The 26,340-nt window shown below is 38.2% G+C and overlaps 1 protein-coding gene across 5 annotated transcripts in view; it reads right to left on the bottom strand.

The window, feature by feature from the left end:
- Positions 1 to 5,123: 5,123 nt before the first annotated feature.
- The window catches only part of rab20 (RAB20, member RAS oncogene family), a 25,078-nt gene continuing 3,861 nt past the window's right edge, over positions 5,124 to 26,340 (bottom strand). For 4 of the 5 annotated variants that reach the window (XM_012957055.3, XM_012957051.3, XM_012957054.2 and 1 more), the window contains exon 3: positions 5,124 to 7,572. In XM_012957055.3, coding sequence (XP_012812509.1) covers positions 7,067 to 7,572 — 506 coding nt within the window. In that variant the 3' untranslated portion in view covers positions 5,124 to 7,066. The remainder of the gene's footprint in view (positions 7,573 to 26,340) is intronic. The other variant, NM_001017295.2, reaches the window with a different exon arrangement.

Raw genomic sequence — 26,340 nt, 5'->3', positions numbered from 1 at the left:
CCTTTGGGTTGGCAGAAGGAGTCAAATCCTGTTTTGGTTTTACGACAGGGGCTGTTCCCTTTCTGGCTACAAAGGTGGCTGCCAACATTTCCAAGGAGCCTTTTGTCTGGGGTAAACCTCGCTGCGGCAGGACCTCCTCCCCTGTGTTCCCCTGGAATCTACCTTAGCTGCGGCAAGAAGATTCCCCCCAACTGTGTGTATTTCCCAATTCCCTAAGGAACAAGAGTGCAGGCTGGCTACCACCTACTGGCTTATGGAAACCTGCTGATGGCTACTTGCTATTCTCCAATAAACGCCTCATCCTGTGAAACCAACTGTTTGCTCTTTGTGTCCTGCCCTATGTCTGTGAACTCACGGCCCTGAGGTTGTGACACTGTAAACTAAATATACAAATTGGTAGTTAGGCAATTAGATGTGCCTACTGCCAGATGAATGCAGGTCCCTTTCTATGATGGTGCATGTACAGATGCTGCAGTAGGAAAGAAGAAACTTTGCATTGTTGTGGTCATTTTGTTGCTTGATTTGTTTGTTTTAAGTAACAGTTGCTTATTCTGCATTAATCACCCATCTAAACTCGTGACCAAATATAATATATCTGAATAAAATTACATTGATAACATTATTGACACCCTATACTAAATACAGTATTTGGAAGCACACCAGTTGGAAAGAATAAGTCCCTTTAATTCAGTATAATCCAGTGTTTTGCTTCTAACTATTCCTGGGTGCTTTAGGTTACTGTCCTGCTGGAAGACCCATGATCTGTGCTGGAGACCCAATTTCCTGACACTGGGTTAAATATTGCACTCCAAAATGCCTTAATCTGTAACCTCCCAGTTTATGATGCCATGCAGGGACTCAAGGTGCTCAGCAAAGCAACCCCAAAGCATGAGCAGACCTCCTCTATGTCTGAGTGTAGAGATGGTGTCCTTTTCTTTTCTTTGAAGTTTTTTTCCTCCTCTAAACAATTAGAAGTAATAAACAAAAAGCTCCAACTTCATTCCTTCATTCCAAATCACATAGTGCCAGAATGGTTTTCTGAGTCAAAAGGTGAGATGTGAAATTTGTGTACATTGTGACAGATGAGCTTTAATCTGTCAGTTGGTTAATGTTCTTTCACCACAACCTGAATTTGTTGTGTCCACATCCTTGTCTTTCTGGAACAACTAATACATATTTAAAAAAAAAAAAAAAGTGCAAAGCTGCTAATGTTTTGGCCGTCACAGTCCAAACACTGACCTTAATCCCATTAAGATTTTGTGGCATGGCAGTAACTATAATAGCTTATTGATATCTCCGGCCATTGCTCCTGTTAACAGAAAACTGCACCGGCCGGGGTACTTCTACATGGACAAACTGTTCGGAGCCAAACATTTATCAAACTGTGAATCATTTATCCATGGCTTAATCCTTAGAATATTAGTTGTACCCTAGGTATGCACTTTCTCCTTTACACTAAAATAATACAGTCATGGAATCTGTTATTCTAATAAGGGGTATTTCTGTAATTTGGATCACCGTACCACATCTATTAAAAAATCATTTAAACATTAAATAAACTGGATAGGATTACAGTGCCACCAATAAGGATTAATTAAATCTTTGTTGGGATAAAATACAAGTTAATGTCTTATTATTATAGAGAAAATGAAAATCATTTTTAAAATCATTCTCCATGCTTATCCTTGGGGGCAATCTAAACCTGGTGCTTGAGCCAGCTCTTGATTCTTCTTCAGGACCCTCTAGCATACCAGACAACCCACTAATATACCCCCTTTTTGGAAACTGAATGACTCTCTTCTCAGGGAAGAAACAACTAAACAAGACATTATTCAAGAATGAAACACAAAATGACAACAGCTTATATCCAACAGATACTCTCTAGAACACAAACACTTTTGTCGTTTTGTCAATTTTGTCATGTCTTAGAAACCCTTACACAAGCAAGGAAATAACTTAGAGATAACAACTCTTCTTACCTAGCTAGAGCCATCAAGATACACAAAAAGTTGTTTTTTGAGCATGGAAATACATTTGGCTGCCTACTGGCAGCTGCTTTAAAGGAAAAACATTTAAGAAATCATATTACAAAGATAAGGAACCTAAATGGAGGCAATACTTCCCACTACTACAGAAATCTACTACAGAAATCAATAACATTTTCTGTCAATACTATGCTAAATTATATCAATTTCCTACCTCCAAAACCCTCAACAAAACTACCCAGAGCAATTAACACACTGTAGGGAATATATCTAAGACAGATACTTGATTCACCGATGGTCGCACGAAACATCGTCAGATCGCCACGTGTGTGGCCACCTTTAGGTGCAAAGTGTTAAAGCACAACCGTATGTTCTGAGTTAAGGGATGGAAAGGGTTGAGAACATACAGAGCTGCAAAGAGAAACACTCGACAAGTCAGTGCACAGAGCAGAAGTGCCACACACCAGCTTGTGGAGTACAAAGAGAAATGGGCAGGTAACAGCAGTTGCTGACAGCTGCTATTAGACGTAATGAGAAGACTTGCCAAGGACTTCTAGGAAACATTCAATAGATTCATCTGAATCAAATATGATTCAGAGAAGCAGAGAAAGCATTCCTGAAATGCATCTCATGCTGAAAGTAAAGAATTAGACATATTACCGTATATACTCGAGTATAAGCCGAGATTTTCAACCCCAAAAATGTGCTTAAAAATTAAACATCGGCTTATACTCGGGTATATACGGTAATTGCACTTAAACTACAGGCAATACGGTTGTTGCGCGCCTTAAGCGGCACGTATACGCGGCGTGTGCGGGACATTATGAGCATCGCGTCGCTCGGCGTCCTCCTAGACATTATGAGCATCGCGCCGTTCGCCGGCCTTATACACATAATGTGCAGCACACGGCTGCACATACAGACACAGCGTGCGGCATGGCCATTAGGAGCACCAACGTTCGTCAGCCTACAGCAGCCTGCTGACATTATGGGACACAGTGAGTAATTGCTGAATGTTACATGTACTTCTGTATATGTGCAATACGATGTACATAAACAGAAGTCTTGTACAATACGATGTGCTTGAATTACATGGCATATGGAGGCAGCCCCTGGGAAATGAGGAGAATCAGTTAGAAAGCTGTGTATTTTACAGTTGAAACGAATGAGGTTATGTTTTATGTTTTTTAAAAAAAAAGGGACTGTAATGCTTCAACTGAACAATATGTTTGCAGAGTGGTATGTGACAAAATCTTCCCAAATGGAACCAAACACATTTACAGCATATGTAAATTCATGAAAAGGAGCGAGAAAAGATATAATCTAAAGATTAATACTGTGAAATTATAATTTATGTGAGCTGACTCCTACACTTGGGAAACATGGCTACTATGTATCAGACCTGCATTTGTATGTGCTCAGTGTGCAAAGGGCTTATGCCTGTCTTTTTATACTTTTTGGTAAATTACCCCTATAGTATTGTATGTATCCATGTCTGCTATTTCATTGTGTATGCTACCTATCTACAGATCTACATCACTGTTACCAGTCTATTTAACACTAATATGTGCCATATTTAGTTATGGGATTAAAGATTTTGTATACCGGTATATGGATGCTTTTCATGCTGCACCATTGAGGGGCTTATACTCGAGTCAGTACATTTTTCCAGTTTTCTTAGGTAAAATTAGGTACCTCGGCTTATATTCGGATCGGCTTATACTCGAGTATATACGGTATATAAACTAAAATAAAAAGCATAAAAACAAGTTAACTTTGTACTGTTTGTTTATATAGCTATAGTGATTATTAGATAAAAACCACTAGAAAGGTTTTAAATGCAGAAATTTCCCATTTCTCATTTTTAACTTTACCATCTTTATTGGGGAACCATTGCTATCACTAAAAAAACACTAAGTGGCACATTTACCAATGTACGACTGGTCCGAAATACAAACAACTTTTGCGTATTTTCTGCTACTTTTTCGTACATTAGTGTGACTTTTTCATACTTTGCGACAAAAGGCGCGACCTAAAAGTGCGACAAAATCATATGGGCTTGTTGTGTTTCAACTGCTGTGGCAGCCCTGGCTCACACTACTGCATTGATTAAGGACCAATCTTCCAAGTCAGGATAATAAATCTGCCATAGTGGTCTAACATATTATCTAGTTTGTGTGAAAGATCTTTTTCTATTAGCAAAGAGGTCCCCCTGGCATGTGATGAAAAGGTTGAATGAATGTTGAATGATATGGGCTACCCATAGGCATTTAAGTAAGAGCAGTCTTTGATCCATGAGATGTGTTACCCGCAAACAGACAATGCCAGTCATCCTTGACTTTCAGGCTATAACTGAGAAGATCCTGCACAGGAAACACATGTCTGGAATTGAAATTATGCAAAGGCAACTTTAATATGCAGGGCAGGTTGATGAATCACAGCTAGTCCCTATTATATTTGGTCTATATTACCTTAACCCAATGCAGACACCAGAATCAGATTATCCAAAGATTATGACTATGCCAATCACAACACACTGGATCCAGTGTCTTTTTAATGCAAGACAATGTATGCAATCTATTTGCTGGTTTGTGACGCAGGAACTATAGGTGGGGTGCTTCCATAAAGCTGTAGGGACAAGGGTTCCCTTTTTTTTTTTTACAGCATTAAAAGACTTCAGATATATTATTGCCCTACAAGTCTTTGTGCACATGATATCATTAAGCCTTGTGGGTCTTTTTTTGTTTGGTTTCAAAACTTGTCCGTGAGTAAGGTGTTAAACCCTGTTTCTATAAATTTTTATTTAAAAAATAGCAAAAAAAACTTCCTGTTTAGGGAGCGATAAAGCAGAAAGGGAAAATTTAATGTGTCAAACAAGTGACTTAAGGGAAGCATCAAAGATAAAAATATGGGCTGTAACATGTCCAGGTATAACACAACCCAGGTCATACTGCACTTTGTTTGACTGCAAAGTGGCCCCACAAAATGGGGATAGGGTTTCCTAAATACAAAAGCTCCTTCACAGGATCAAAAAAGTAATCTAACAAATCAGTTTTATTATAGCCATCCTTTTTCTGTACATCTGGCTATAAACATGCATCTCCAAACCTGAAACACAACACAAATAAAACAACATTCTTCTTTTTAGAAAGCTAGATTTTATTTCCACATTTATATATAAATGCATGCAGCATTACGGAGACTCAACAAATACTTTATACAGTATATATTTTAGTCAACATATTTTAACAAGTAGAAATATAAAGAAGCCTGAATAGAAATGTTTATTGTGCCCCCGGCAAGTCCTGCTATTAGCTCAGCAGCTCGACAGACGTGAGGATTTTTTTTTTCAGTGCACAAAAAAACATTAAAGGGGACCGATCACCCTAAGAAATAATTCCAAATTCTTTTCTATTGTGTTTGTCTAGCAAATTAAACTTTACTGACACTATTAAAATTATTTAAACCTTCTTTTCTTGTTTCTGAATCCACAGTTAGAGCACATGGACAGCTACCATAACACTGTTATTAAGGCAAGTTTTGCATTACCCCAAAACCATGTGTATGCGCCAGAATGGGTTGACGTGATGCCCAGGCTAAATAATTGCAGACGGTGAGGGAGGGGGGGAATGTGAGGAGTGCAGTGACGTCTAAGAAGTGCTGAAGTGAAAGCTCCGCCCCATGCCTGAAGCAGGCAATATATGATTGACAGCTGAGCTTTATAAATACCTTAATAACAGGTATGGATGCGTTCATAAAAAAAAGAATTGGGGTTTTATAGTTAATTTGAAATGGCCGTTCATTGGTTAATTATACAGCTTTTTATGTCTGGGTGACAGGTCCCCTTTAAAACAGCTGGCTTTTAATTTCCTTCAAACCTGCAGCGATACCACTTGCTAACATCTGGAAATACAGTATCTTGTAATAAAGAAGTGTAAGTGGAAATTCGAATTAGAAATATATGTACCTTATAGAAACATTTCTTCTGTACAAAGTATAACATTTTTCACATCTTGAAGGAACACTGAATATTTAAATACTGTATATAATACATAAGAGCCATGAATATCCTGTAAATGATATCTTTATAAACGGTGCTTCATGATGCGGTCAGTCATAATCAGCGCTTAGTTATGCAATTTGTCACATTTGTACTATAATAAATAATGTATCCCCTGTTATGAGGTTAATAAAAGTCACCTCAGAGTTCCATGACCTGTATAAAAGCACTCGGCCTTGTGCTTTTATATGGCCATGGAACTTCTTAAACATGAAACTTTATGGATTTTTAATATATTTTTATTTTACAATAGGGGGTACAATATTCACTATATATACAAACAGCTGGTTATATCAGTTCCTCTTGAATTACCTTAAAGACTGAATGTAGCCACTATGCTTAGATAAGTAACATTATATGAGACTGCAGCTCCTGAAATTTAAAATGATTCTATACATTATATGAATTTACCCTTAAATGTGATCAAATACTAAAATACTCAATTTCTTTATTAAATGCTTTATTAACATAAACAATAAGAAAGTTTCTCTAAGTTAGCAAAAGGCCTTTTGGTTTAACTTGCTTAAAGAGCAAAATACACCCGATCCTACTTCCAAGTGTAATTAAGGACACATGACGAACAAAGAAAGAAAATGTAATACCTGTGGAATATTTTCAGAACTGAAAATGTGCACTAATCGGCGTATCCTAAACAGCAAGAGGACTAAAAACAGTGTCTTTCTATTAGGTAGTATAGTCTCAATGATGTTTTCCCCCTTTTCTACATGTCAGATTGCAGGGAGGGATGGCAACTGGTGCTTCTCTCAGAATATGGCTAAAATATCCCAACAGACTTTGGGACTCCTAAAATCCCCATGAGTGAGCTGCATTGTTTTGTCTTACCTAGAGAGCCTTGGTATTTTGGTCTGATGCCCCATGGCTATTTCAGGGGCCACCTACTGAAGCATAAAATCTTTATCAGCAGCATAATGCATTACAGTCGGAATGACAGTCCGCTTTGTTACCAGTTGGGAACTTCTGAGATGTTGGACTACATTCAAGAGATACTTCTAGATGATTATTAACAGCACCTATTTTTTGACTTCTCGGGTTTACTTTGTGCAAGGTTTACAGTCTCATCATGTCCACTGGCTTTTTTCTTTACAATCAGAGGTACAACCATATTAAAAACACCTTCAAAAAGACCATCAACATTGTATCCAGTCTTTGCACTTGTCTCAAAACACATCTTCTCTGCAGCTGGGACAACATTCTCATCAAGCATTTTATATTTCATTATTCTCTTGTAAAGAGCAATAGCATCCTCTAAATCAACTTGTTTGCGGATCTTGCTGGAGGTACGAGGCCTTTCACCTTCCATGTCACTTTCTGAGTCATAGTCATCAGTGAGATCAATTTTATTTCCCACCACCGCAAAGATGCAGTCATCATTAGCTGTGTCAGTCAGTCCCAAAAAACGGTCTTCTAGCTCCAAAAGGCTCTGCATGTTGCTGACGTCGTAAGTCAGGATTACTGCAGAAGCTGCTCTGCAATACATAGAACCCAGGCCATGAAATTGTTCTCGTCCTTAAATAAGAGAAAATGGATCTGATTAAAATGAAGTCAAGCAGTGTCAGACAAACAAGGTATTATATTCTTATTTTTTTTAAAAACTGAAATGGTGCTATGATGCTGAAATCTTTTAAAATCGAAAATGGAGCAAGGAAACAATTGTGTATATTTACACACGCGTACCACATTATCATAGTCGTGCCAAACAACAGTGCAAGAGAACCCTGCCTTTTACGCTGATCAGAAGTAAATAATAACTTTTTATTTTTTGCAACTAAATCAGAGGCAAACGGTGGGGATGAAAGAGGACAATTATGACCCATCCTTAATGACACAGCGCTGGTATTGAGTGGGGGCTGCATTTGTTCTAGGGATAGGATTGCCACCTAGCAACAGCTAATGGGGTTTGGCGGCAGGGTCTGCTGCCTCTGCAGTTTTACCGCTGGGTAAAAGTAAAGAGCAATTCATTTTTGCATATCAGGAATACAAGTATGCAAGTGTAAATTACATTATCTTCCTATATCAGGGAGATGCGAAAAAATAATGCCATAGAGTTTGTTGCAGTAAAAGAAACTGCATCCTCCATGAGCAATAAGTTATCTGTCCTGCAAACTCACTCAGGAAGATAACGGATTACTCAGTTCTCTTAAGTCACTGACATCTTGTCATTATTTATTTTCTTTTATACCTGCAAACTCACTTTGGACCTTTGCAGTGTATTCCATACAGATTCCCAAACAATAATAAGTGGAGCCTGCGTCACATTCCTGGGAATCATTGCCTGTAGAGACAGACCTCCTACAGCGTGCAGGGTTCCCACCAGAGAAACCCAACCGGGCCTCTTTACTGAGAGTGGAACCGTGAGATACTCTTAGTTTAACTCCAAACGAAGAAGATATATCTTTACATTTAAAAACTCCTTCTTTAACCTTAGGAATATCCATGTGGGGCAGTCAAATAAGGAAGAAAGAAAGCAGAGTCTAACATCACTCTTTTTCTTCAGAACAGAGAAAAAATGTCTCTCCTATTTAAAATATAAAGGAGATCACACTCTCCGTTTTAATTTTTTATTTCAAAGGAAACTGAGGTGGAAACGTCACAGAGTCTGTAGCAGATAAAGAAACTGCATCCTCCATGAACGATGAGGTAAAAAAATCAAACTTCCCCGTTCAGCTACACCCCTTCCTGCTCTATACTGTCCAATCAGCACTGAGCAGACCTGTGCTTGCTTTCACATATAAAAGACACAAGCACGTCAGAAGCAGAAATGTGGCTGTAGTGGTAAAATACATTTTTCCAGTGTATCTTCGGGAGGCTGCCGCCAAACCCCATTAGCTGTTGCTAGGTGGCAATCTTCCGTAGAACAAATTTTGTTGTGTCATAATGGAATTGGAATTGTGAGAAAAATGCTGCATGGGAAGGAAACATGGAAAACTGTTCATTTTCTTGAAAAATGAAAACATGAATAAATCAATCCATTCAAACCTGCTATTCCAGTTGGGTGTTCCTAGGAAAGATTTTACATGTGAGTTATTTTCCATGCATAACACATTCCCATGCACCAACAGTCTAAAGTGCAGCTGCCTAAAGAACTGCTTAGTAAACTTCACAGGAACTGCCCTGCTATTTTTATAGTTATTTATTTTGTCCTTCACAAATATTTTGTGATTTATTACCCACAAAAAATTCTAATACAAAACTTCACCATCGAAAAGCTGTCGAGATCACGTAGAAGTCAATGGGAGATGTCCTAAGCAAATTATAACAATCTTTATTTAATTCATGGTTTTATAGGGTTTTTTTTTTGCTTGTAAGTTTATACAAAAATTTTTGTTCTGCTTTTTTCAATTCAGATTTTTTAATATATGACTAAACATTTGCGGTTTTACTGGAAATTTAATTATTTGTGGTTTTAAAAAAATGCTAAAACCACTAAATGCTGATAAATCTGCCCCAAAGTGTCCATAAGATTCTTGTATAAAAGCTTGATTTAAGGATTACTGCAAAAAAAAGAAAAAATATTTAACATTTAAATACTGAAACATGGGAATAAAATCAGTAAGATCTACTTAAATGCATATTTTCAGACTTTAAAATGAAAGCTGAAAAGTGCTGCCATTAACATTTTCATGAAGTGCGTATATCATGTGGGGAAGTGGCACTTGGATTACTAAGCAGTTTCTACCACATAACTTTTTTCTCACTAGAGAGCCCAAATGAATTGTTAATGTATTGCATTGCCCAAGACTGGGAGAGCAGGAAGTTCTTCTATTAAGCCACTATATTAAAACAGACCTTACTTTGTAAATGAGGCAAAACAATGACATATTGCTATTTTTGAAAAGCAAAAGTCTTACATGCACTGATAAACTGTATAAGGAACTCATTTACGCAAAAAATGCATTTTGCTTATAATTCACCACATATAAAAATGCACCAATGCAATGAAGACTCCAAAACTGGCACAGACAGTTCTAAATTGCTGTGAGATTTTTTGTAAAGTAGGTTATTAAGCATAAGTAAGTTATTAAGTAAGTAGCATGGTAGATTAGGCCAATGAGAGACATGTAGGGTATGCTTATAACAATATTCTAGTATTTTATATTATCTATAAAATAATAGAATGTAGAAACAAGTATGGAATCTAGCATCTAGAATGCATGGAGGGCCTGGGTTCCCAAATGAGTCTCTCTCTTATGCTATACCTTAGAGAAAGGTAGGTGAGGGTGTGTAAATGCAAAGGTGTATTGAACTTTAAGTCAACCGTGTAGGAAAGATATCTTGCAGCTTCAATTCACACTGAGCTTAAAATGCGGTGGCAGAGAAAGGCTTCCTGGAATCTACCGTCATGTCATGGAGGCTGGTAGGTAATCAACAGCCCAGCGTCAGTGTAGAGATGTCAACATACCAGTGTATACAGTATATATAAATCAACTTTCTGTCCTCAGCCCAGCTCCAAACTACACACGATATATGAATTCAGGTGACTCTCCAATTATCTGGGTGGGTTGAAATCTTTGTTGTTGTACATGTTGGGTATTACAGGGATAAAGTCCTAACTAGTACTACATAGACTACTACCCTAGCCAGAGCAGCCATATGAAGTAGCAGGGCCCTGTATTTCTGTATATTCATGTCCTTAACTGCCAAAACCATGACCCTTTCACAGAAAGTTCAGATTTATATTCCTGGAATTGTTCAATAAACAGAAGTTAAACTGCACAAAGAGCATTAGGGCACTGGCACATGAGGAGATTAGTTGCTCGCCATACTGTGGGTGACTAATCTTCTGCAATTGCTTTCCCACTAGCAATAATGTAAACTGTGAGATGTACAAAATACATAGAAGTCCAGCTGAGGTCTACTGCTTCTCCTGATGATTTTATTGGTAAAGCCCAGAGCAGAAGAGAATGCTTACTGCAGTATACAGTGGTGTGAAAAACTATTTGCCCCCTTCCTGATTTCTTATTCTTTTGCATGTTTGTCACACTTAAATGTTTCTGATCATCAAAAACCGTTAACTATTAGTCAAAGATAACATAATTGAACACAAAATGCAGTTTTTAAATGAAGGTTTACGTTATTAAGGGAGAAAAAAAACTCCAAATCTACATGGCCCTGTGTGAAAAAGTGATTCCCCCCTTGTTAAAAAATAACTTAACTGTGGTTTATCAATTTCAATTTTCAATTTCAATATCAATTTCTGTAGTCACCCCCAGGCCTGATTACTGCCACACCTGTTTCAATCAAGAAATCACTTAAATAGGAGCTACCTGACACAGAGAAGTAGCCCAAAAGCACCTCAAAAGCTACACATCATGCCAAGATCCAAAGAAATTGAGGAACAAATGAGAACAAAAGTAATTGAGATCTATCAGTCTGGTAAAGGTTATAAAGCCATTTCTAAAGCTTTGGGACTCCAGCGAACCACAGTGAGAGCCATTATCCACAAATGGCAAAAACATGGAACAGTGGTGAACCTTCCCAGGAGTGGCCGGCCGACCAAAATTACCCCAAGAGCGCAGAGACAACTCATCCGAGAGGCCACAAAAGACCCCAGGACAACATCTAAAGAACTGCAGGCCTCACTTGCCTCAATTAAGGTCAGTGTTCACGACTCCACCATAAGAAAGAGACTGGGCAAAAACGGCCTGCATGGCAGATTTCCAAGGCGCAAACCACTTTTAAGCAAAAAGAACATTATGGCTCGTCTCAATTTTGCTAAAAAACATCTCAATGATTGCCAAGACTTTTGGGAAAATATCTTGTGGACCGACGAGACAAAAGTTGAACTTTTTGGAAGGTGCGTGTCCCGTTACATCTGGCGTAAAAGTAACACAGCATCTCAGAAAAAGAACATCATACCAACAGTAAAATATGGTGGTGGTAGTGTGATGGTCTGGGGTTGTTTTGCTGCTTCAGGACCTGGAAGGCTTGCTGTGATAGATGGAACCATGAATTCTACTGTCTACCAAAAAATCCTGAAGGAGAATGTCCGGCCATCTGTTCGTCAACTCAAGCTGAAGCGATCTTGGGTGCTGCAGCAGGACAATGACCCAAAACAAACCAGCAAATCCACCTCTGAATGGCTGAAGAAAAACAAAATGAAGACTTTGGAGTGGCCTAGTCAAAGTCCTGACCTGAATCCTATTGAGATGTTGTGGCATGACCTTAAAAAGGCGGTTCATGCTAGAAAACCCTCAAATAAAGCTGAATTACAACAATTCTGCAAAGATGAGTGGGCCAAAATTCCTCCAGAGCGCTGTAAAAGACTCGTTGCAAGTTATCGCAAACGCTTGATTGCAGTTATTGCTGCTAAGGGTGGCCCAACCAGTTATTAGGTTCAGGGGGCAATTACTTTTTCACACAGGGCCATGTAGGTTTGGATTTTTTTTCTCCCTAAATAATAAAAACCCTCATTTAAAAACTGCATTTTGTGTTTACTTGTGTTATCTTTGACTAATAGTTAACGGTTTTTGATGATCAGAAACATTTAAGTGTGACAAACATGCAAAAGAATAAGAAATCAGGAAGGGGGCAAATAGTTTTTCACACCACTGTATGTAGCAAGTCCCATTGCATCACACTGTGGCTAAGAAATATCCCACTTCCCTTGGTCAGATTTATGGCAACTGTTCATGTGATACTTATATCAGACTTTTGCACTTTAGCACCAATTGCTTATCCATAGTATTACGTTTCACACACTATTAGTGCTGACTTAAATGTAAGTGATTAAATATTTACCTCACTGGTCTGTATTTAATGGACAACATAAAAGCACTAAAACACACACAAACAGTGACTTATTGCTGTTTGTTGTAGCAAATGTATTACACACATTCTATATTGATGTAAAAAGTTATTGCTTTGACAACAAGTATTTCCAGATCTTATGGCAATTTGAAATATGGCCAAATAACAAAGCTTCCCTGTATAAGGCTCTACTTGGCATCCATTATAGAATGAGAAAGCAGAGGTACCAGTGTAGAGCATGCATACAGACTAGAAACCAGGGGTAACAATTATTGGCTTCATTTAAACTATTGTCAATGCTACCTGCTGATTGATTACTAGCATTGATTACTAGTTGTTATTAGACTTGGGAACTTATTGTTCCTGTTACTTTATTTTTTTTGCATACAATTTAAATGTGAACATTCTTATAGACTGTATGCTCTTCGGGGGAGGGTCCTCACTCGAACTGTTTATTAAAAACCTAGCACTTAATTATAGATTTACCTATTTTTACTATACCAATTTTTGTTTTCTGCCTTGTAAGTCACTATGTACATTTTTGGTGTTATTTAAATAAATAAATACATACACACAACATCCTAAAGTGCTAGGATGTTACTTATTGATACTCTTTACATGGATTTACAGTATTAAATCATATGCCCATTCTGATGACCAATATTCTGGTAATGCAAACAGTTATTTGTCCTCATACTCATTTTCAGATATCCACTGTTAAAGCAAGCTGAAGTGGGGATCGGACCATGGCAACACAGGATACAGAATATACAAACACCTAGGGCAGTGCTGTCCAACTGGCGGCCCCACTCTGTGTGGCCCCCCACCTGTCTGAGTGCTGTGGCTGCTTACCTTTGTGTAAGATTTAAATGGTATCAGATTAATTGGCCCCCTGCATTGTTTACACCTCAGATTCAGGCTGAAGACCCTGTATTGTTTAAACATGTAATCCCCTATATTGTTCACACCTTTTAATCCCTGCAGTCTTCACACCTCAGGCTCAGACTTTAAGAATCCACATTGTGCACCACAGCGAGCACCACTGCACTGTGCTACCACTATTAATGTGGGTATGGTTTTAAATGCTCTTGTGATAACATGGGTGTGGTTTGAAGTGGGTGCAGTTTAAAAAAGGGGAGTGGTCAAATCTGGCTTCCATCTGGCCCTCGGTACCACAGAAGTTGGACAGCACTGACCTAGAGCAACAGCCAAAAGCCACAAAGTGAAGTATACAAACTTTGCACCCTCTTTAAAGGAAGAACCTCATCAGATGCTTCCATAAACTGCAACAGACAGTTACAGTCTGGTAGAAGGCAAAGACAGGGGTTAAAAGAGAAGGAAAGGTAAAAACTAAGTAAGCTTTATCCGAAAGGTCTATGTAAATACAGCCATAAACACAGAAATGCTGCACTGAGTCCTCTATCAAAAGAAACACATGATTTCTTGTCTCTTTTTTTTGTAAACATGATGTTCCAGTGTCTAACTTCCTCTCTCCAGCAGCCAGAGTCTGCGCAGTTCTCTCCTCTCTCCTGGTCCCCCTCCCACCAGAATGCTAAGAACTCCCTCTCTCCTCCCTTAGGAATGTGTGATCTGAGCTATAACGGCTAGACTGCAGGCAGGAAGCTACTTAAAAAACAAAGAAAGCTTCTAATGCGGTTTACTCAGGTATGGTAATGCTTTCTGCAGAATATATATAGTGTTCTAGGTGGCACTAATGTGGCAAATTTATTGGCAGTAAAATACCAAAATGACTTTCTTTCTCTTTTAACCACCTGTCCATAGAAATGCCTTGAGAAGTGGAAGGTCTCAACCCCTGTGCAAGTGGATGACACCCCTGCATTATAGTGTTGTTGCGTTGTACACATACATCTGATTTTCCATTATATATCATATAACTGTTGGTCTTGGGTTGTGTGTGGTCCTCAAATATTGAGGACCTATTAGGGATGCACCAAACCCTTGGTTTAGATATTCTTCCGAATTCCTGAACCTCGGGTATGGATTTGGCTGTATACCGAACCCGGAGGAGGAAGCCAGAAGTGAGGTAAATAAAGGGGAAATTGCCAAAGCTTCTTCAAATAATGACGTGCACAGCAAGCTTTTTTCATTACATAGGGTTTGGATTTGCTTCGGCAAGGCTCTTGGATTTGTCCAAATTCTGCTAAAATGGCTCAAATTCGGCTAAATCCCATACTGAATCCTATTGGCTTCCCACACTTCTGTGTAGGACCCCATCATTTCAAAAGTGGCCCATAAACCTGCTGTGTCAATTTAAAGGCCCATTACATTGACAGAGCTAACACAGAAGCTACACAGGAATTGGATACACTGCAATAGGATGGTTTTAAACAGAAAAAGTGATAAAGATAAAATAAACATTGTCTATCTACCAAATTTAAACAACTCCTTGCAGGCACTGGTTCCTAGTAGTGATGAGCAAATCTGTCCCGATTTGGTTTGCCGGAAAATTCGCAAAACGCTAGTAAAATTCGTGCAACGCCGGAAAATCCACGAAACGCATTTGTTTATCAAAAAATACAAAAACCTTGAGATATGTGCAGTTTATATCAACTTTTATAGATATTTATATCATCAGAATTTTATATATAAGTTGTTTTGTCTGTAGTATGTATAATTTATTGTGTCCAAAATCAGCACAGCTAGCAATACTGGGGAGAAATCCTAATGGATATTACTGCAAATGGCAAAACTCCATGAGTGGCCTACAAACATGCACAAAAGGTTTTCATGAACTCAGTGTTGTGGAAGACTAAGTGCACACCATGGCATCTGACACCAAATGACTCTTCAACCAGTATCTGTAACATGTACTGTACAGCTCACATTACTAATTCATCAACAAAGACACCAGTAGTCAAGCGTATGTAGGATGCTGGATAGTTAGGAACGTAGGAAGATTTAGGGTGGGACTAACAAACAAAGTAAGTAGTGTTTTGAGTAAAAGCAGTAACACTATAATTTATTTTAAAGATCTTTATCCTGATTTCATTTTAGAAAGTGAACAACCATACATTTCACGTATTTCAGTTGCCAGTTGCAGTATAAAGTACCCTTTAAAGGAGACATATCCTATAAAAATTAAGAATGTACCAGAGAATTATACTCCTCTAGATATAGAAGGAATGTGCTTAAAAAAGTTGTGTTTCAGACTGATTTATTGAGAAATTCCAGCAAAACTCCACTAGTCCCGCCCATCAGTTCCACTTCCTGCTGGCTGAATTCTCTGGATGAGCTGGAGAGCCGGCGGCCCTCCGTACACTGCACTATAAGATAGGAACCAATCAGCAGCTAGGCTGACCTGATAGGGAACTGAAGCCTGTCTTTGCTTGTGTGATTGCAGGGCTGTGATTGGCTCTACCCCTCCTACTGTGCTTCTGGCAGGGACCGTTAGGACACGCCCACTCTCGATTTCAAACTCGGACAGAGAAGTGATAGGATCTATAGGGAGCTCCAATAAAGGGGCCATTTTTACAGATAGGATTAATTTTTAGCACAAAGTGAAACCAGCACCATATATTATTCATAATTGCCTACAAAATTAGGGTTTTCCAATTTATCCTATATGTCTCCTTTAAAGTGCTGCTATGGGGGCAAAAGACCAAAGAGACTGTTGAAGAACTGTGAAGAACCAATAGCTGTCCTTTAAAAACCGAACCTACTGAGCATATATTATGTCTGGCTTGTTTCACTTTTTTAAAAAAACTAAAACATTTTCCACAAGCAGGGTCGAAATGACCCAACAGGATATCAGGAAAGTCACAGTGGCCCAGGAGTCAGTGGACCCTCCTGCTTACACATTCAAATGGCTTTGTATGCCTATCATATTTCCATTCTTCATTTCTACATGAGAACAAAGAGTGGAATTTCTGGTGGTCCCCGGGCTCCACAGTCAGACACTGTCCACAAGCAGGTGTTTTACAAAAATAAAAAGCCCAACAGGTTTTAGGTGCAAATTTATTTTTTGTAAAAAAACCCACTTATGGGTTTTTTAAGCAAAAAATTAATTTATCTCATTTTGGTATAATAAAGCTGCTTTTATCACATCTTGCCCCCTCTCCTTGGTTCCAGTAAAGGACAGTTCTTCCTTTCATGTGGTTACTTGCATAGATTCCTCCCTCCACACTTTAGCTACATGTTCAGGGCGGAGGATGCTATGGCCAGCGCTACTTGCTAAAGTTGGCTGATAAATATTATGCGAGCTTGATTACATGTACCTAACCAGTGTTGGTGGATATGCACCAGACCCACAATTGAAATATTGCACTTTTATCATTATATATGTGTGGGTGCAAGTATGTATGTATGTATGTATAACTTTATTTATAAAACGCTACTTATGTAAGCAGCATTGTACAGTAGAAGTATTTTCTTGAACTCAATTTATTCTTCTAGCACATTCCTTCACAAATTCATTATGGGGTACACAGGTTATTATAGCTTATAACAATTTAGTATATATGCTCAAAAATAAATCTCAACTGCAGAGTCCAATATCTCTCGAGTGCAAATATGTATATTATTATGTATACATCAAAAACCAGCAGCAGTAGACTACACATTTTCAAAGCGCTGCACCCGAAATCAGCATACATTACAATGTAAAGCAAAACATGCCACTAACAGTAAGCTGACCCCAGAACACAATATACAGGTATGGGGTCCATTATCTGGAAATCTGTTATCCAAAAAGCACTGAATTAGGGGAAGGCCATCTCCCATAGACTCCATTTTAATCAAATCATTCACAATTTTCAAATGTATTTTTCCCCTTTTCTCTGTAATAATAAAACAGTACTTTGTTCTTGATCCCAACCAAAATAGAATTAATCTCTATTGGAGGTAAAACAATTCAATTGGGTTTAATTAATGTTGAAATTATTTTTCTTATTAAATGTGAGGTATGGAGATCCAATTTATGAACCCCCCTATCCAGAAACCCCCAAGTCCAGGAATTCTGGATAACAGGCCCCATACCTGTATATATCAATAGATAGATTATTAATAGATTTATAAAACAAATTGGGTCATTACAATAATTACTACAAATAAATACAAAGTACATTTACAGGGTAATGACACACAGGAAGAGCAACTGTTAAGCAACTAATCTCCCCAAAATAGTAAATTGTGCAGGAAATTTCAGGTGACTTCAGAAAGTAAAGTGCCACACAAAAGAGGCGGGGCATGTCAGGCACACATCTACAAATACAGAAGCCAGAAGAGGCACCCGGCAGTGTTAGGTCACAGGTGGGGAGGGTGAACAGAAGAATTCTGAACTCACCCGCGACTTTCTAAGTAATGTGCTGAGGCCGGGCCAAACCCGCCTGACCCGCAGGTATTGGGCCCGCGCACACATCACTACCCCGTATGCCTTCCCAATAGTGATTTACTTTATTTAGCATTTAGTCACCCACGATGGTCAAGATTTAACCGCATTGAACTAATCTTCCCGTGTTCTACTCACCCTTAAGATTAAGAGCAAAGTGCTATAGAGACAAGAGGAAGGAGAGCCCTGCCCTGTATAAACGTCTTTCTACATCACAATACCAACGATTTTTGAAAGTTGCCTGTCACCTCAAAGCTTGCATTTTACTGCATATCGTCTCCCATATACATCCTGTCATAGCATATACAACTAGTACATTTATCAGTTTTTGTCTTTTACACTATGATCTTTGGAAATTAAAGGCTTAATAACCATAATTTATAATTATTTGCTGCAATATTTATTACAGCAAATCATTATAAATCAGAGTTATTAAGCCTCAATATTATATATATATATATAAGCAATTGTACAGGGAGGTGGAGGAAAGAAAGACCCTACTGGCCATGCGTGATACTGGCATCTTCTCTGCCAAAACACCATAGGGCTTATTTATGACAGCAAGCTCAGGGGGGCAACTTACATTTTTTCCCGACAGTAAGTTTCATGTAAAATCACTTTCATTAAAGTTACTTGCGTAAAAACGCACTCTCCGCACTTCTTTTTCACACTCAATGCTGATCTGTCCTTCCTTCTGTTCCAATGCAGGGGAACCCTAGAGCTACTGCCTCCTCCTGACCGAGCAGTAGCTCTATGGTGTGTCAATTGCAACAGCTCAGATGTGCCAAAACGATAGGGTGCAAACGTCACTCACACGCTGAACACCAGAAATTACATCAGACAGACTTCTAAATGTCGGGCACGACTGTGCCTTATTTGCAACAAATTTGCAAATTTGGCAAATTTTGTGCAGTTGCATCAGAATCAAGTCCCTATAAATCCGCAATTTTTCTCTGAAAAAACAATGCATTTTGGGGGGAAAAACATTGATTGTGCTTGAAATTGCACTTTGATCACTGCATTTGTGGACGTAAATGAGCCCACATATTTGATATTCACCTTTATATTTTGGCAGAACAATGTTCTGCTGTTGCCTGCAGCCATTTATGCTCTCCCTCAGTGCTGGATTTTTAAGCAATAAGTAGCTGTCACTTGACTGTACTGGGTGCTTGACGGTAATTCCCCTTCAAAGTGAATTGTGGGCAATTTCATGCACTTTGTCCCTGCTCAAAGACAAACTGCTCAGCCAACAATACGCTCAAAATTGCCTTTTGTGCAATTACACTTAAAGTTTACGTGGCTTCTAAAAGGTGGCATTACCAGGATTTGTTTTAAATATTCTTTTCCAGAGGACAAAACAATTCTTTGTCTGAAAGCAGTTAATTAAAAGCTCAGCTTATAGCAAAGTAAATATTTAAGCAATATCTGACTACAAAAGAAAGTCTGGCATGAAACACATATACAGGATTTTAATGTGCATTTATTATTCCTGAGCAGCTTTATAGCCAATGCTTAACAGCAGAATTATTATTTGTAAATTGCCTGTAACAAACACACACAAAATTATTGATATACATTAAAATATAATATACTGTAACCTTTCTAGAAGCTATAATATCGGATATCATGTGGGCTGGTATTTTATAATATAGATGTTATTTATAGTACAATATCATTCATTTATGAATGCAGTGAATCTGAAAAATGTAGAACCAAATGACCATATGCAAAATGAAATGCAGTGTGCAAAGTGCAAAAAAAAGCCCGCAGTTGGAAGCTACTTTGTGTCCATTTTGGTAAATCATGCACAAGATGCAACAGTGTAAATAGCACAATTAGCAACTGAATCAATTAGTGCAATTAGTGCAAGTTGAGGTTACTCGTACAACCCGTTGGATCTGCTAGTACACAGGATAAAACACCTGGGGGGAGATTTACTAATCCACGAACGCTCCGAGCGTATTTTCGGCGACTTTTTCGTATTTTTCACGACTTTTTTGTACTTTCGGCAAAATTTGTGCAACAAAATCGTATTGTCACGCCGAGTTGATTCCATTGGGAGGCTTCCAAAATCACGCACAGAAGGATCAAAGTCAGAAAAGTTTTCCTTCATTTTACTATCGTTCGGATACGAAAATTTTGTGACTTGCGGATTGCCAATACGATATTATCGTGACTAATACGATTTTTTCGTAAGCATATTTGTGATATTTGCGATCTTAAGAAATTATCGTATTCCATCCGAATTTATCCCATTTGGGATTCGAACTCGCGTTTTCATGAATGTGCCCCCTGGAGTCTTATTTTACAGTAACCAAATGACACCACTGGTACAATTAGCTTTTGTCCTCAAAATATGCATCAGGGTATTTTCAGTCTAATAAATGTGCTAGCAATGGGAGGAAGCATATATGCTCCGTTTCCCCATCACTTGAGATATGTCAGGAGAAAACACCCCATGTGCCAACAGCATGTGTTGTTTAGCAGAGGTCAGATGTCATCCAGAACTCTACAAACAGAATTGTTTTCTGTTCAACTCTGTCTGACCCTTTAATATCTAGCTAATAAAAAAATACTTTTACCAAGACAAATGAATGTGCAATTTTTTTTAAAAAAGCTTTGAATTAAAAAAAAAAACAAAGCCTTGCAGTACAAGTACAATGTATTCATATAGTTTATTAGAAATGCATACTTCATGCTAACAAAGGCTTTTCAGCAACAATTATTCTTTATACAGCACCAAAATATTAGACAGGGCAAATGTAACGATTCCAATCTCCTACCCCAGTTATGTATTAAGCATGCAATTATGCACAGTCACTAAGGGCTCCTTCTTCAGAAGAAAGGTACCCTGCTGGTATGTTTTGGACCATGGCATGAGGAAAGCCACATTCACTTTGGAAGACCATACCAACTCCATGCACCCAGTGGCATGGTACTAATTAAAATAACCTCTGTGCCTCCTTGCTTCCCTCTCTGTACATCAGAAGTCCTCCAACTACTGCTTTCTAGCCTTTAGCCTTTGTTGAGCTACATCTCCCATGAATTCTGGATCAGTACTCCTATTTTATAAAAAATGAAAAAAACAAACCCACAATGGCCTAGGGTACTTTTCTTTAAACATCAATCCATCATCGTCACAGAATAGTCCTGGACCATTCAAACCACAGCATATTAACATCTTCAATGTTAATATACTAGCATGAGAATGACCCCAGAAAGCCGCAAGGGGTCCCTTGTTTTTACAAAATAAGAATATTAAAGTAAGTGATTGTAATCACTGGGGGTGCCTAACAAATTGGCACCCTACCAGTGAAGCAACAGCAGGAATAGTAATGAACAAATACTAGTTAATAAGACAGCTTGGTTAGGTTATTCCTGTAGAGCAGGGATCCCCAACCTTTCTCACTCGTGAGCCACAATCAAATGCAAAAAGACTTGGAGACCAACACAAGCATTGACACTGAGTTCATGGAGGTGCCAAATAAGGGCTAAGATTGGCTATTGAGTAGCCTTAATGCACACTATCAGTTTACAGGAGGCTTTATTTGGTAGTAAATCTTGTTTTTATTCAACCAAAACTTTCCTCCAAGTCAGGAATTCAAAAATAACTACCTGGTTTGAGGGCCCTGGGAGCAACTTCCAAGGGGTTGGTGAGCAACATGTTGACCCGAGCCACTGGTTGGTGATCACTGCCGTAGAGCAAGCATCAGTTCCCACATTTTATGCTCTGAGAACAACTTGGTTACAATATAATGCGCAAGGACATCAAGTTATTTATTTCCTATCATAAGGGGAACTGATACCAACTAAATATATAAAAGAAAAATGCACCATATTATCATATACCATATATCAGCAACAACTAAAAATAAGCCACAGCCCTTAAGTGATTAGCATACCTTCCAGCATCTTAGATTTAGAAATAGGAACATTTAGGGGCACATTTACTAACCCACGAACGGGCCGAATGCGTCCGATTACGTTTTTTTCGTAATGATCGGTAATTTTGCGATTTTTTTCGGCGTCTTTACGATTTTTGCGTAAAAACGCGAGTTTTTCGGCGTCTTTACGATTTTTGCGTAAAGACGCCGAAAAAATCGCAAAAAATACGAAAGAGTCGCAAAATGTTCGTTTCCAATCGGAATTTTTCCAATTCGGATTCGAAATCGTGTCTTAGTAAATCAGCCCCTTAGACTCACGCTGATTCACTTGACATGTATATTGCCTCCTCTTTTCATAGCAGGAATCAGGATAGTCAAATGAAAAATTGTTAACCCCTTGGGGTGTAAATTAAAAGGCCATTACTACCTTCCAGTTTGTGCCTGTATGTTACCCAACCACTTAGATTGTAAACTCTATGGGGCAGGGACCTCCTTCCTACTGTGTCTTATATCACATGGCAATTATTCCCTGTGCATTTATATATATATATATATATATATATATATATATATAAAACTGCAATGCAAGCCAGCACTCACAGGACTTCAAAAAACTACATTATTAGATGAATAAAAACGTTCCAACCAGGAACTTTCATGAGGGAGAACAGTACTGTGCTTGTACAAACAAATTTAAAGCTGCAGAGTGGCGCCAAAAACCGCGTTGCAAGGCGGTTTTTGGCGCCACTCTGCAGCTTTAAATTTGTTTGTACAAGCACAGTGCTGTTCTCCCTCATGAAAGTTCCTGGTTGGAACTGAAACGTTGGACAAATAAAGAACCATGCTTCAAGATTTTCTGTAAATGTTTTTATTCATCTAATAATGTAGTTTTTTTAAGTCCTGTGAGTGCTGGCTTGCATTGCAGTTTTTTGTATTTTTTTCACTTTAGCACCCGGGTATTCTACTATATGTATGTGGAGTGCTACCTACTGCTTGGATTATATATATATATATATATATATATTTATTGTATTTATTTATTATATCACTTGTCCTCCCTGTGTGTAATTTTGTATTTTGTAAGATTGTACAGCGCTGCGTACCCTTTTGCCGCTTTATAAATAAAGTTATACATCCATACATACATACTTATACCTTAATCTTTTATTTTCCCCTCAAATATTTTGAACATAAAATATTTGTCCTTTTGATTTTTCACCCCACGATGTTGGTGTTACAATGTAAAAGTAGATGCTAGTGGAGGAAGCATCATTCCACTGTCATCCATCCAGTAGTACACACTGACATGCACAGAATAAACTAGAAATGCACTAGAAATGCGCACTTGCGTGTTTTTCAGTTACAATCTACACTGTGTGAACATTGACATGCAGATGCTGTGTCTGTCAGTGCTTATTGAACACAGCATGGATGGCAGAGAATGTATGGTAGAATATGGGTCACACTGGATTCTCTTACTCAGATAGGCCCTCACCACGTGCAACTACACCTTGCTGCTACTGTGTAGAAATACAATATGGGATGTCAGAGATTCTTGCAAACACACACACAAAAAATGTTTTTATTGTCAAAGACACTCCACAGGGTAAATACTCATGAATCAATAAGGTAGTACTTGTACATGTCAAACACAGTCATAGATAGAGTAGAGTTCTGTGACACCCTGTGGAGACGGTGTTGTAGGTTTTAAGGTACACCTTTAGGTTACTAGCTAGTGGTCCAGATCCCCTCTAGCAGAAATGGTTAAGGGCCATAGCCTAAATCCCTTGTCAGTATCATAGTAGGAGAGCTACTGCCAGCTATCAATCCTTAAGTGGAGCACAATACTGCAGTTTCTAGAATGTGCTATGACAAATACTACTACTTTAATCTGTCTAACCTCGTTCACAGGGTCCCTGTTTTCCAACTTTCATTAGAAGGGTTGTCCCTCTAGGGCAGAACTTTTTTACTGGGCCTTGTTAACACCAAGCTCCCCAGACACATCCACCTGTAGAGATGACGGAAGACTAATCCCTATATAGGCCAATAACACAGATATGTAAAAAGATACATATCTATTAACTAGGGAAAGAAAACTTGTAGGAGATATAAAGGCATAGGGACTGTTAACCCTGTAGGCCCCTACATGGATACTAATGGGATGGCGTAATGTAAAACGTTATTTCAAGGTAAATTCACCTTTAATAAGAATTCTTATTGTTTTACATTAATCTTAATAGTAGTTACTAATTTTTTGCTATTAAAGTCTTCTTAAAAGCAACCTTCTTTAAGCCTCACCCAGTTCTAGTGCATCTACATAGTTACAGTTTAATAATGTAACTTATGGAGTTATGCAATAAAAGGCTAAGTTTGCCCAGAAGCAATAACATGTAACAGTACCAGTTGGTATGGGTTACTGCTCCTTGGCAAACTTAGTGCCTTTTATTACATATATACTGTACATATGGGGGTTAATTTCTTACCCTGTCCTGTGTCACACTGACCTGCTCAGTGCTGCATCCCTTAGAAAAATGATACTAATTGAAATAGAAACCCGCACCTATATACTATAGAACAGTCATAGTAACATTGTCCTTTTCCCTACTCAAAAGTGGATGCAACCCCAGCATACCCATAGCAGAAAAAGTCTCCATTGAAGTTATTAGAAACAGAAGGCTTTATTTAAGCGCAAAATATACAATGGAGCTATATATATATAATGAAGTAATAAACTTTGATGTTACCGTGTCCTAAACACAGATATGGGCCCAAATGTATGAGCCACTTCCAATACTGAATTTCACAGGCAAGAGAATAAACAAATTAGTCATACTGCAGAGTGTTACATTTCCTTGCATAGTCATTATTTTTTAATTCTAGGTCAGAAGTGTGTCACTTGAGCCTGATCAGCTGCTGCTGAACTACAACTTACATGATACTATAAATGCCATCTCATAGGAATAATCAACAGATCAAGACTAAACAACAGATCAGTTATCTTTTATTTTGCCTAATAAAAGAAAACTTAATTCTAAGCAACATTGCAATATACATTCATTACATATTTGCAATGGTTTTTTCATTATTTGTACATATAACTGCTATTAAAGCAGTGTCTGCCTGTCTTTCTCTATACTCTGGTGGCTCAGAGTGTTGAAACAATGGAACACAAGGCAGCAGACTGACAGACCTGCCTTGCTGGAGGAGCCTGGCACTTGCAACATTGTTCAAAAATTAACAACCAGGAGTTCAGCAAATGCTGCTTTCTATAGCAATTACATGTACAAATAACTTTTAAAGCACTAATAATTTTTAATAAATTGATATTGGAAAGTTGCTTAGAATTATGTTTTCTTTTATTAGGCACAAAAATATTTTTGGGGTTGACATGTCCTTTAAATGCGCCCTAATCAAGGTAATTAGATAACATCTAATTTTGATATCTGGACAACCCTGAACTAAACATTTTCTTTTAAGAGATACTGACACCTGAAATCAAATAATTTTTTAAATATATCATAACATTGTATTTGCCATAAAAATATTTCCTCATGCTGGTTTGTATGCAACCAAAACTGGCCTCCAATCAGGAATTCAAAAGTAAGCACCTGCTTTGCGACCACTAGGAGCAACATCCAAGGAGCTGTTGAGAAACATGTTGCTCGCGAGCTACAGGTTGGGGATCACTGACCTATCGGATCCCCAAGTTCCTTTATGAGGGGGCGGCCATATTTGTGCAGCAGGAGTCAGTTAGAATTAGAAGCTATAACGGACAGGCTGAGAAGGGACAGTCAAGTTGGCAAAACAGTCAGGTTTAGAACCTTCAAGTAACTATTACTTACAAAGGCAACCCTATCAGGGAAAAACAATTAACATGACCTATAAATAACTTTTTATGTATATTAATATTTTGAAAAGTAGCTTTTTGTGTCAGTATCACTTTAAGTGCTGCAAATCTGGGAGCCTAAGCTCATATACATTGGCTTTATTTGTTACAGCTGATTTGTTTGAGCAACAGCAGTTGTAAATATAAAACTTGTTTCTTACTAGCAGAAAATGTACAATGCTAGTGTGTACATTTTATTTACTTTTCCTGATCATTTTTATCTGTCAGCCACACACCCGTTTTGGAGCCTATGGGGCTACATGCTGATGAAAAACCCTAAACTGAAATTAGTGTGTATACTCTTTACTTAAAGGGATGCTTTACCTGTAAGTTAACTTTTAGTATGATATGAACAGTGGAATTGCGGTCTTCATTTTTTATTAAATTATTTAATTATTTATTTTGTTCAG

Source organism: Xenopus tropicalis, chromosome 2 (genome assembly GCF_000004195.4).
Source record: "Xenopus tropicalis strain Nigerian chromosome 2, UCB_Xtro_10.0, whole genome shotgun sequence".
Taxonomy (NCBI): Eukaryota; Metazoa; Chordata; class Amphibia; order Anura; family Pipidae; genus Xenopus; species Xenopus tropicalis.
This window is presented reverse-complemented; position numbering and strand designations above follow the sequence as displayed.